Source organism: Alosa sapidissima, chromosome 15 (genome assembly GCF_018492685.1).
Source record: "Alosa sapidissima isolate fAloSap1 chromosome 15, fAloSap1.pri, whole genome shotgun sequence".
NCBI classification, from domain to species: Eukaryota; Metazoa; Chordata; class Actinopteri; order Clupeiformes; family Clupeidae; genus Alosa; species Alosa sapidissima.
Genome location: NC_055971.1, coordinates 24,902,219 through 24,915,945, shown reverse-complemented (window position 1 = coordinate 24,915,945; position 13,727 = coordinate 24,902,219). Strand labels below are relative to the sequence as shown.

Genomic DNA, 13,727 nt, shown 5'->3' with positions numbered 1-13,727 from the left:
TATTCCATCAACCTTGCTAAAGGCCAAACCTGGCTTATTTCGATAAGTCTCGCTAATTTTAGTAAGAGTTCCGTTCCATTAGTATGGTTAACGTAATCCCAACTATGGGAATTTATGCCACTGAACTAACCTGGGGGGTATTCCCGAAAGCAGGTTTACTGGCTTAACTGGGTATGTTAATCCAGACTAAGCGGTAAACTTGGGATTTCAGTTCCAAAATGTTCAAAAATTATCAGGCTATGTAAGTAACAACATATGCTCTTATTGCTCTTAAAGTGCCCATATTATAACTATTTTTCAACAAGTTAAAATAGGTCTATGAGTTCCAGAAAACATGTTTCTGAAGTTGTTTGCTGGAAATAGCTTGTAGGAAAAGATTCTTATCTACCTCTATTACACTCTTTTTCAGTCCCTGTCAAAGTGTGCTGTTTCTGCTGCTCATTACATATTAATGAGCTGCTGCTCACTTACCCACGCCCCCTCTATTAACTGTTACCAGGGTCATTCGTGCCAAATCAACAAATGCCACCGGCCTAGCCTGACCATCTTGGCTTTGCTTCATACTATGTCAATAATGCTAAATATTACCCAACAACTACTGTGCAAAGGTCTAAGCTTGTATCTACATTATTTTCTGAGATATGTAGGCTTAAAAAAACAGTTGAACTCGTAGGCTTGGTGTGGAGAGGTGGGGTGTTGATTATGCAACGTCTGAAACACGCCAATTCAAAATCCCCTAACATCTACTACACCTTCGTTTTACATAGTATAGCCCGTAGCTAACACTTAGCCTACCATAATCTCTATGTAAAACGGTTAGCTTGCTAGCTAGCTATCTAACAGTGGAACTTCAGTAGCCTAAAACATAAGCTTAGCTATCTCACCTAGTTGTAGGATGTAAGTGATGGAATTAGAATGAATCCCATGAACAAACAGATAACTCTTACACCAACCTTATTTTGTGCCTTTTATTCACGTTTGTTCAACGATTTAGTAAGTATAAATGCTTTTCCCTGCCCACTTCGATGCAGCTCCATAGGTTTCCATTATATTTACGTAACGTAATTGCCCTAAAAGGAGGTGGTGGGTGGGAATATTGAAATGTTTCGGCTTGTGATGTCAAAAGCCTTGCCGATTTTGACCAGCTCACCCTGGAGGCTGAAGGCAGGATACATCCAGAAACCCTTATCTTACTCAAAACAGCATGGGTGTTTTTTTTTTTCAAGTTTGTATGCGTGTGGAAGCACCAGAGACACACAATAACACATCAAATCCCAGAAAAAGTGATTTTTTTCATAATATGGGCACTTTAACCTGGTAGGGGGTAGGTTTTGTTCAGATTATGTTCAGTTATTTCAGTACACGTTCAGACAGGCCTTTGTTTTCACACTTGTCTGCGCTATTCTCTGTGAGAAGGTGATAAGACCACATGATATCCTTTCTTTTCCAAACGAGTTTTTGTGAGAGCGCTGCCGTTTTTCAGCGAAATCCTCCTTAAAGTTTTTCCTCCTCTTCAGTTTTTTAGCACTTTCAGGCCCTTTTCTGGTTTGTTTTGGATGAACTAGAGTGGTGGACACCGAAATTTTGATGATTGGTCCTGTCTCGACTTTTCTGACTAATTTTGAATCGCCTTTGACTTCTCAGGGTGGCTGGCAATGGGCATACTGTAGTAGGCTACTCAAACATGTCCTAAAACAACCCTTAATGTTCATTTTCAAAACTGTGCAACATCCTCAGATTTATTTCGGCTTCAAGAAGAAATGGGAATTACACTTCATGTGAACATCGTCCTATCCTTATTAGATGTTCGCTGCGGTAAATTACAGTCCTTGTATGAAGCGTCCATTGTTTTTTCCAACCCACTTTTAACTTCCAACAAAATTACGTCTCACTGCAACGATGCGCCATCTAGTGGACAAACGACTACTTCTCGCCAATACTGAAAATGCAGCCATGATGATGATGATGAATATTTATTTTGGCTTTCTTTTAATCCTACTGATTTTCATTTTTTACCGGGGGGGGGGCAAATCACAAATGAGTGATTATGAGCCAGGTTGACGTGGGCCCTTGAGACCAACATACCATAAAAGATTCACAGAGAACTGTGTCTGCCCTACCCTCCTTTCGGGGGGTCCAGTCCAGCGGGGGGGCTGCAGATGAAAACGAAAAATGACGGTTCCATGCTATCCATGTGGGGGTACATGCCCACCAAGTTTTGTGTACCCCGGTCTTTCAGTGTCCCGGGAATCCTTGTTGGTGTACGTCACTAAATGTACACATAAATTATTTTATTGTAAGGCCCCCCATGAACGAAAGTACACAAAACTTGGCATGCATTCTGAGGGTGTCATAATGATCCTACACTTTTAATTTCGTGCAGTTTTGACCTTGTCAGCCAGAGATATTGAGATGAAAACACCTAATATTTTGCTTTTTAATTTTTAACTAGGTGGCGCTATACATGAAATAAGTGGTAATGGGATGGGTTGACATGCCCCCTTAAGACCAACATACATAAAAAAGGTGGACCTCCTAGGCCCTACGGTTCTCGAGATATTCACAGAAAACTGTCTCCGGCCACCTACAGGCCAGTTGGTGTATAGTAACATAAATTAATTTATTGTGTGGCCCCCCATGAACGGAATTCCACAAAACTTGGCGTGCATACAGAGGGTGTCATAATGATCCTACACTTCCAATTTCGTGCAGTTTTGACTATGTTAGGTCACAGATACCTTCAATTACACCACCTCATTTTTACTTTTTTGTGTTTAACTAGGTGGCGCTATACATGAAATGAGTGGTTATGGAATGGGTTGACATGGCCCCTTGAGATCAACATACAAAAAAAAAAATGGTCCTCCTAAACCCTACGGTTTTCGAGATATTCACAGAAAACTGTGTCTGCCCTACCCTCCTTTCGGGGGGTCCAATTCAGCGGGGGGGGGCTACAGATCAAAACGAAAAACGATGGTTCCATGCTATCCATGTGGGGTTACATGTCCACCAAGTTTCGTGTACCCCGGTCTTTCAGTGTCCCGGGAATCATTGACGGAAATTTGGGCATGCGAAAAAGAAAAAAAAAAAAAAAAAAAAAAAAAAAATCTGACTAAACCTATATGACCGCCGCTTCGCTGCGCGGCGGTCATAATAATGGAGCGGCCTGAATGCTGGACTATTGACTGGACGGACCAACTCTGACTTCAATTGAACCCCATGCAGAGACACACATACATGCACGCGCGCAGGACCACTTTAGGGGTGCCTCTCTCTCTCAGCAGGATTTGTCACCGCTAAAGTCAAATTATAGCCTATAGATTCTTCTACATCATTCTTCTTCGCTATCGACAGGAAAGGAAAACAAACGTTTAGCAATCAGGAACCGTCAGGAATTTTGCAAACACAGAAGCGTGACAGCCTATAATATAACTCGAGAGAACATGGATGTGTTCTCCATTAGAGGAACGTTATAATCGATTGCGGACGTGAACAGACAGCTACAGACACGGAGCGCATACTTTCACTTTCTGTGCATATTCACGTGAAAGATCATTAGTAGCAAAACAGCGATCAAATATTACATGGCAGTGAGTTTTGTTTTCAAATGTTTTCATGCATGTCTAGATAACGGGTGAGGAATGTTTAGGGGACAGACTATCGTACATCCTCAAATTATGACTGGGCAAAGCACAGCACCTTTATTTGGACCATGGCTTGTAGGCTATTCGAGTCAGCTAGGCCTTTATTTCTTGCGTTTTACTGTGAGACATAGGCCTATACTTTTCGTTATAGGAGCGCATACCAATGGCAATGGTTCACTATTAAGTTTTATGTATGAAAGAGTGTCGGGATTTCCATCCACTTATTGCGAGATAAGAGCCAAAGAGGTCTAAGATAGCCTAAATTTAGTTATTTTTTAAATTATGCATTATTTACTCTTTTTTTAATAAAATTCGTAGGCTGATGCCTGGCAGCAACAATTGTGTTTAAATGTAGGTTATTGTTTCAGCCTCTAGCTCAGAAAGGGGCTGCGTGTGACTGGTAGCTTGAGAGGAACGTGTTGGAGATTCATGGTGTAGAATGATGACTTTTCATTGGCAACAATACTGTATTAAACCAACCAACATAAATTATTAAGAAGAGCTCTTTTATGAGTTAAATTGAAGCAAACTTATACTGGCTTTTATTTGTCCGAATCTGAGGCCCGCTATAAATAAAATCCCGGCCATAATTTGAGCATTTAAGTATGCACGTGTGTTTCAGGCATAGAGCAAGCACTGATCTCTGACTGAAAGTGCACAGGACTTGTGCATTTGAGAGCGCTCTCTCTTGCTATAGACGGTAATGTTTCATGCAGGGTTCATGTCAGTTAATATAAATTAACATTTAAAAACATGTTCAATTATATAATTTTTTTACATATATAAGTCGCTCCTATACATATATTTTTTACATATATAAGTCGCTACTATAAGTCGCAGGACCAGCCAAACTATGAAAAAAAGTGCGACTTATAGTCTGGAAAATACGGTAAATTGTCTGGGATGTCTTGAATTTTCGAAAGGGAGGTATTCAATTTATGTATGGGACCACCAGCGAGTGAGCGAGTGCAAGAGAGCGACTGAAATGTCTCCATCCGGTTTCGTGTATTTAAAATGCAATTGTATAAGTGACTATAAGGCTACAGGAGGAAGTGTAGTGGTTGCAGAGTGAAGATGTTTTTCACATTGTTAAATAGGGAAACCCCATTATAATTACCCACTTTGGATATTGGAACTTATCGACTGTGCATCTTCAGTTTTTATGTGAAGTCCTAATCCCATAGTTTACGTTTGAATCTGTCCATTTCTTTCCAGCTTGAGCAAAGTCATCCATACATTTGCACAGATATCTGCACTATTGTCGAGCAGCATAGTTTATATTCTCCTGTCTCTTTTCGTTTCTAATGGGGGTTGGCATTGTTATGCCAGTCTCTCTACTGCATTCGAAACTACAGGGGTCAGTCTACAGTATCGGTAGCATAGATAAATTGATATTATGAGAAGCAGCTGCCATTCTTTCTCAACACTGAGTTTTTAAATCATGAAATAGATGCCCGATTAGTGTCCGAAAAGCATTACAATATGGCTGCCTATTGGAGGGACTTGCCTAAAAGCACTCTGTCTACACACCTCAAGCACATCTTGACTCTTTATAAACAAACCTCAGGCCAATGAGAAAGTAATAAATCACGCCTCTTTCATAAGGCTGACTGCGTTGTGGGCGTGACAGAACCGGGAATGGGAGAATACGTGTAACAGAAAAGTGCGTAACTTACATGTAAGCATGTAAAAAAGGGATTACGCACAATGTATGCACAAATCTTTAATGTCTCTCTCTCTCTTTGCTTTGGGCACACAGAGAGCATCGGCAACATACAAGATGAGGCCATACAAGCTACAAGACAAGACGTAGACCATTTTACATAGACATAGTTCCTCTAATATATAGTATAACAAATTAGTCCATAAGGATGATTGCACTGCCCACTAGCTGTTGCACTATTGACCCTCCAGTTATTGCACTATTGTACTATTCCTCATTAAGTAGCTTAATTGATAGCGATACTAGGGAGAACTTGAATCTATTTAGCCTAGATGATGGGAGCTGGTATCTTTTGCCCAGAGGCATCAGCTCGTACTCTGTGTTTAGGACATGAGTTGGGTCTGTGGCTTAAATCCTTGTATACTGGTATACAATATATAGCTATCAACCTTTTGGAGAACCCTTAATGTAAAACTAAAAAATGACATAGTACTAAGAATGTTTCAGGAAACCTGGCCCATGACAGTAGTAAAATATGCGTTGCCTGTGATGTAAGACCAAGATATGTGTTTCATTTCATTTTCTGATTAATTAACAAAAAACAACTGATTGGTTTACTTTTTTTCTTGTGAGCCTGCATATTACTGAAAAATTAGGTATTTTTGGTTACACTACTTGACAGTCTTGACATAAGAGTGACATGACACTGTCATGAACGTGTCATAAACAAGTCATAAACGTTTATGACATAACGCTTCTGTTATTAAGTGACAATCGTTTTTTGTCATAACAAGTTAGGGTTTGGATTAGGGTTAGGTTTAGGGTTAGGATTAGGTTTAGAGTTTTGGTAAGGGTTGGGGTTAGGATTAGGATTAGGGTTAGAGGTTAGGATTAGGGTTAGGTTTCATGTGTCATGACAGTGTCATGTCACTCTTATGTCGATACTGTCAAGTAAAGTGTTGCCGTATTTTTTAAGCTGGTAAAAATGAATGAGCAATAACTCTTCTCCACAGGACACCCCAGACCAGACTCGTCACCTCCATTGGCATCCTCCTCAGGAGTCAGACCAGAGGTGAGCAGATCTGAGACTACATGGTCTTTACATGATTTATGTCCACTTCCTTCTGGTCTTACTTATCTCTGATTCAATTCTGTTTTCAATCTATCCAGACAGAGACACTGGTACAGAGAGACTTCAGAAAACACAGAGCAGGAGCATATTCAGCTGATGCATGGAAAAACACACCTGGTAGTAGCTCTAGAATGTTCTTCTATGCATTTCATAATTCACATTTTAGTCACTGTCCTGACTGAAATGTTTCTACGCTTAGCAGGTCAGCCTGCAGGGAGTGGACCTTTGGCAGGACTGCCGGCACCCCTACGGCAGACATCAGCACATTCTACAATGCATAACGTCATGATGGTAAAATTGTGATTGTATGTTTCCATAAAATAATATAATTCACTACATTTCTGCATCTTTGAGTTAACATATAAAACATATCTCTTTCTTTCCTAGAGTCCCGGCCCATCAGCTGGAGACCCAAAGAGAGTAACAGACATAAAGGTTGAAGATTGTGAAGGTATGCCTTATTTGTGATTTGTCTGTCATACATCTCCTAATTTAAGTAACATATTAAAAAGAACAGTCCGTTGCAAAAAAAAAATCCACTCTTACAGCTAAATTGGAGTTCAATTATTTCTCTGCCTATATTTCGGCATACTGATCAGGAATCAGTTTCAGTCCCAGCCTGTCAAACATGACTGTACACACCAATAACAACTGAGCATCTACATTCAGTCTGGCTTCCCTGCTTTCAATTCTTAAACCTAAGAAGTATTTCAGACACCCACTGGAATGTCCAGTCATATGTTACATTTATAAAAGAACCGCTTAGATCATGCATCTCTCCACAAATTACCTTATTTTGATATTAGGTACTGCTTTATCAAGAAGTGCTAAAAATATGAAATTGGGCTTGCCTTAATTTTAAATGATGGTCTTTGGCAGCATTTGGCAACTACCTCAGAAAGTATTGCCTGTATATCGCTACTATCCATAATTTAATCCCATAACGTTATTCAGCCATGTAAAAAAACATTTTGGCCACAATGTTCATTCATTTTCTATATCCAATACAGACCTTGAACAAGTATTAAATTACTGCAAACACCAATTTGACATTTCATTTTCGTTACTGTAAACACTAAACAGAACAAATGTTTCATAGCAACTGAAGTTCACATAGGTTTTGGTCTCAACGGCATACATCTAATTTTGAATTGGTTGGCGTTGATTGCTGTTAATCAGACCCATAGCTCATTACCATAACATTGACCAAGCTTCAACTTTGTCTGATGCTCTTTGCACTCAGAACAAAACATTGGCGACTTTGCCGCCAACATACCTCGGCCCTCATGAATAAATTTAGTTTGTCAGGATGAATTTTTACACCCTGATTGTTCTTGGTGTGTATGCACACTGCACAGTGATTGTCAGATTATATTTTGAAACTGGTAGAAATTAATGAGCCAGCAATAACTCTTCTCCACAGGACACCCCAGACCAGACTCACCACCTCCACTGGCATCCTCCTCAGGAGTCAGACCAGAGGTGAGCAGATCTGGGACTACATGGTCTTTACATGATGTATGTCCACTTCCTTCTGGTCTTACTTATCTCTGATTCAATTCTATTTTCAATCTATCCAGACAGAGACACTGATACAGAGAGACTTCAGACAACACACAGCAGGAGCATATTCAGCTGATGCATGGAAAAACACACCTGGTAGTAGCTCTAGAATGTTCTTCCATTCATTTCATAATTCACATTTTAGTTGCTGTCCTGACTGAAATGTTTCTACACTTAGCAGGTGAGCCTGCAGGGAGTGGACCTTTGGCAGGACTGCCGGCACCCCTACGGGAGACATCAGCACATTCTACAATGCATAATGTCATGAAGGTAAAATTGTGTTTGTATGTTTCCATAAAAATATATAATTCACTACATTTCTGCATCTTTGAGTTAACATATACAACATATCTCTTTCTTTCCTAGAGTCCCGGCCCATCAGCTGGAGACCCAAAGAGAGTAACAGACATAAAGGTTGAAGATTGTGAAGGTATGCCTTATTTGTGATTTGTCTGTCATACATCTCCTAATTTAAGTAACATATTAAAAAGAACAGTCCGTTGCAAAAAAAAAATCCACTCTTACAGCTAAATTGGAGTTAAATTATTTCTCTGCCTATATTTCGGCATACTGATCAGGAATCAGTTTCAGTCCCAGCCTGTCAAACATGACTGTACACACCAATAACAACTGAGCATCTACATTCAGTCTGGCTTCCCTGCTTTCAATTCTTAAACCTAAGAAGTATTTCAGATACCCACTGGAATGTCCAGTCATATGTTACATTTATAAAAGAACCGCTTAGATCATGCATCTCTCCACAAATTACCTTATTTTGATATTAGGTACTGCTTTATCAAGAAGTGCTAAAAATATGAAATTGGGCTTGCCTTAATTTTAAATGATGGTCTTTGGCAGCATTTGGCAACTACCTCAGAAAGTATTGCCTGTATATCGCTACCATCCATAATTTAATCCCGTAACGTTATTCAGCCGTGTAAAAAAACATTTCGGCCACCATGTTCATTAATTTCTATATCCCACATACAGACCTTGAACGAGTGTTCGATTACTACAAAAACTAACTTGACCTTTCATTCTTATTATTGCATTCACTTAACAGAACAAATGTTTTATAGCAACTGAAGTTCACATAGGTTTTGGTCTCAACGGCATACATCTAATTTCGAATTGATTGGCGGTGATTGCTGCTGATCCGTGTCATAGCTCATTACCATAATATTGACCAAGCTTCAACTTTGTGTGATGCTCTTTGCACTCAAAACATGACAGCATTTGGCAACTACCTCAGAAAGTATTGCCTGTATATCGCTACCATCCATAATTTAATCCCGTAGCGTTATTCAGCCATGTAAAAAAACATTTCGGCCATGATGTTCATTCATTTTCTATATCCCATACAGACCTTGAACAAGTATTAATTTACTGCAAACACCAATTTGACATTTCATTTTCGTTACTGTAAACACTAAACAGAACAAATGTTTCATAGCAACTGAAGTTCACATAGGTTTTGGTCTCAACGGCATACATCTAATTTCGAATTGGTTGGCGTTGATTGCTGTTAATCAGACCCATGGCTCATTACCATAACATTGACCAAGCTTCAACTTTGTCTGATGCTCTTTGCACTCAGAACATAACATCGGCGACTTTGCCGCCAACATACCTCGGCCCTCATGAATAAATTTAGTTTGTCAGGATGAATTTTTACACCCTGATTGTTCTTGGTGTGTATGCACACTGCACAGTGATTGTCAGATTATATTTTGAAACTGGTAGAAATTAATGAGCCAGCAATAACTCTTCTCCACAGGACACCCCAGACCAGACTCATCACCTCCACTGGCATCCTCCTCAGGAGTCAGACCAGAGGTGAGCAGATCTGGGACTACATGGTCTTTACATGATTTATGTCCACTTCTGGTCTTCATTATCTCTGATTCAATTCTATTTTCAATCTATCCAGACAGAGACACTGATACAGAGAGACTTCAGACAACACACAGCAGGAGCATATTCAGCTGATGCATGGAAAAACACACCTGGTAGTAGCTCTAGAATGTTCTTCCATTCATTTCATAATTCACATTTTAGTTGCTGTCCTGACTGAAATGTTTCTACACTTAGCAGGTGAGCCTGCAGGGAGTGGACCTTTGGCAGGACTGCCGGCACCCCTACAGCAGACATCAGCACATTCTACAATGCATAATGTCATGAAGGTAAAATTGTGTTTGTATGTTTCCATAAAAATATATAATTCACTACATTTCTGCATCTTTGAGTTGACATATACAACATATCTCCTTCTCTCTTAGAGTCCAGGAACATCAGCTGGAGACCCAAAGGGAGTTAAGATACAGGACATAAAGGATGGAGATCATAAAGGTATGTGTTATTTGTGATCTGCCTGACATATATATTCTCTTAATTTAAAGACAATTTTTTTCCATAGGTCTTGGTCGCTAAACATCACCCCCTATTGTCAGTACAGCAAAATTGGTATTGCCTAACCGATGTTGCTGCAGCCTATGGTTAGTGCAGTCAGTGAGCTAGAAAGCTAAGTTCTGGGGGTATAATACTAATAATTATTTTAGTTAGAGTCTGTTCCATTACTGTATTTTACAGGAATCCTAGCTCAGTAATGGGAATTTATGCCACAATAATAGCCTGTTGCCTAGGATGTTAATATTCAAGCTTCTAGAGCTATATTCAAAATCTTCTAGAAATCTTGATACACTCAATGTCTGCATCATATGGTAGTGCAACGAGTAGCACAACTGTACAGAGTGGGGGGGATGGGGGTCATGGGTGACAAGCGGGTCGCGGAGCCATGTCTGACGTGTTGTGTGATCTAATTATCTAACATTACCAAGTTAGGAAGCTAACTGCTCTGCATTGGGCTAGTAGCAGTCTCTGGAAAATGTGGCATTCCGTTTGATGAATTGATACATTGTTTTATTGTTTATCATTTTTTATGTAATCCAATTACATTCTGATCTAAGTCTTAGCATGCTTAGCATGTATTGTGGACTGAATATGCCTTACTGTTTGGAGCATTGGTAAACTTTGTAACATATGTTGTGATTTCTTACACATCACCTTTAAATCTACTTCATGCAAACCAATTAGCTAGGCTACAATTCTGTATATACTAATAATGACAACTGGTTAATATGTTGATGATTGTTCATGAATGTCAAATTAATTGTGTGCTACAAAGTCAATATTAAATATAAAATGACAAAATTATATTTATATTAAGTATAAATACTCTTTTGATCCCATGAAGGAAATTTGGTCTCTGCATTTATCCCAATCCGTGAATTAGTGAAACACACTCAGCACACGGTGAGGTGAAGCACACACTAATCAACAGCGGCGCTCGGGGAGCAGTGAGGGGTTAGGTTGAGCCTTGCTCAAGGGCACTTCAGCCGCTTTCTACTGGTCGGGATTACGAACCGGCAACCCTCCGGTCACAAGTCCGAAGCGCTAACCAGTAGGCCACGGCTGCCTCACACAACATTTCACAAACATATTGGCAGAACTATGAGGACACTATAAGGCAGACAGTAGCCAGGGTGTCACAATTTTGAAATCGATCGAAATTGCATCTCAATCTCAAACTTCGAACTTAAAAGTAGAATCGACGATGCAGCTAAAATAAAAAGCCCCCCGAAACAGAAAAGGAAAAGGCCTAAAAAATAAGGAATGCATTAATAATAATATTAAAAAAAAGATCGAAAATCCAATTGAATCGTGACTTTAAAATCGAAAATTTAATCGAAACAAGGATTTGGAGAATTGTGACACCCCTATCATATAATGAAATTAACTTTTAGGTTAATGTTTATAGTTCATCTTATTATTGCAGGCAACAATGCAAACAAAGAAGATGATGATAATCATTTGGATGATGACACTTTCTTTTGGGTAAGGCTTCAGAAACATTAAGATATGAAAACACACTGTTCACAACCCACCCTGATTTGTTTTTATGTGTTGCATTCCAGGATGCCTCAGATGGAAGTGACATGGGTAACTGTATGTTTTAGCATTATTTTTTAATTTGCTTTTTTTATTTTTAAAAGAGTTTGGTTCTTTTTGAATAGAAGTGTTATACAAGTCCCATTTAAAGAAAAATAGTTAATGTTAAGTGTAATGTATTTATTGTCTCTTTAGATTTAAAGACATACAAGGCAGAGGAACATTGGCAAGTTCTGAGGTAAGATATTAGAGCTAGTGCTGTTTATCAGCATTTATTGTTCTCAATATTTTCAAATTGAAATACTCTTCTTGGACATACAAGCTCTATTCTATCCACATTATGCAAATCACATGATGTTTCTTCAAGGGAGATGATTAAGACGTCTTACAATGGGACATGCACGTTACATGGTCATTCTATGAGGCCTAATCCAATCATGCATTGATTGCGCACAGAAAGCAAGATGGGCACTCTAGTCTTTTTTTTCTTATGTCCCTCAGACAACCAGGGCCACATTGTAACCTAACATTCTCTTTATCAACGCCTCCTGCCCTTACAGTAAATGTATCTAAAATAAGCTGATGTAACATGAACTAATTTGAACATGAATAAACTATTCAATAAAGCAAAAACACAAATAATTAACAAACTATTTATAAATAAATCCACATCCAGAGAGTCCACAATCTCTATATTCAAGTAAATACAAGCACTTGTCAAAGAGGAGGATCTGAGAGAACCAGGTAGCCTACAGTAGAGCTAAGCTTACATGAGCTCATTTCACATTGCCGTCTCTCAGGGCCCTACTTTGTCGATCAGAAAAGGCGTGGCCAGTCCACATTCACTAATTTAATGGTGTGATTTTGTAATCAAACGCTGGGTGCAAAAGGGTTGTTCTTATGTTTCTTAATCAGTCATGGGTGTGTTTTGGGCATATCTTCCTTTAAACCAATACTTACCCCAATAATGTTCGAATGACTAAATAAAAACACTGAACACTTCCTGGTTCATAACAAAAAAAAAAATCTCTGTGGGAAAATGAATTGAGTTTTTGGTAATACGGTTCAAATAAGGTCTGAGCAAAGCAACGGCTGTCGAAAACCTTGGCGTTCAGTTTGAGGAGTTAAAATGTATTTACTATTCGGTATTTTGTCACAAACTAGTCTTGTTTAAAAATTAAGATGTTGCTACCAAAATGCTACAGCAAAATGAAGTGGACTACAGCGCCGCTTGCCTGGTGCAACCAGCAAGAAGGATGAGCGGTATCCATGGTACAGATGACTTCACTCACTCCCCTCGACTTCACGGTCCTAGTACCTAAAACATCTGATTTATACTATCCAACTGTTTAGGGCTGCCAAACCCTTCTGCAGTCGACATGTTAACTTTATTTAACAGCGTGATAACATTTTTCATAACAATCATCCTTGCTGGGTAATGCTAACTATAGTTAGCTACTACATGTCTTGTGACACACAGCTAAGATACAGTGCAGGAGACAGTTTATAGTTGAAGGTTTTTGACTGGTAGCAGAGGCATAGCAACAATAATATTTTAGAGATAAAGCAGATCTAAAGTCCTCATGGAGACAACATAAACGCGGGGACTCTTGAGCAGTTAATTAACTATTGGGGGGCATTATGTTTTATGATTCCCGAAACCCCATTCATTCGCGCCATGCAAAAATGCACATACAAAATGACGGTAGTGTCTACCACACTCTATTTACGGCTCCCACACACCGCATCGCGTTGCTGGAGACGCATCCCATTCACT

General features: G+C 39.3%; 1 protein-coding gene across 1 annotated transcript in view; it reads left to right on the top strand.

Annotated features, from left to right (window-relative positions):
• The window catches only part of LOC121683471 (E3 ubiquitin-protein ligase rnf213-alpha-like), a 140,184-nt gene that overhangs the window by 7,016 nt on the left and 119,441 nt on the right, over positions 1–13,727 (top strand). The window contains exons 4-18 of the mRNA XM_042063102.1: positions 6,321–6,379; positions 6,478–6,556; positions 6,639–6,730; positions 6,827–6,890; positions 7,863–7,921; positions 8,020–8,098; positions 8,181–8,272; positions 8,369–8,432; positions 9,780–9,838; positions 9,933–10,011; positions 10,094–10,185; positions 10,282–10,351; positions 11,838–11,896; positions 11,977–12,007; positions 12,146–12,188. Of these exons, the coding sequence (XP_041919036.1) occupies positions 6,321–6,379; positions 6,478–6,556; positions 6,639–6,730; positions 6,827–6,890; positions 7,863–7,921; positions 8,020–8,098; positions 8,181–8,272; positions 8,369–8,432; positions 9,780–9,838; positions 9,933–10,011; positions 10,094–10,185; positions 10,282–10,351; positions 11,838–11,896; positions 11,977–12,007; positions 12,146–12,188 (1,021 nt within the window). The remainder of the gene's footprint in view (positions 1–6,320; positions 6,380–6,477; positions 6,557–6,638; positions 6,731–6,826; positions 6,891–7,862; positions 7,922–8,019; positions 8,099–8,180; positions 8,273–8,368; positions 8,433–9,779; positions 9,839–9,932; positions 10,012–10,093; positions 10,186–10,281; positions 10,352–11,837; positions 11,897–11,976; positions 12,008–12,145; positions 12,189–13,727) is intronic.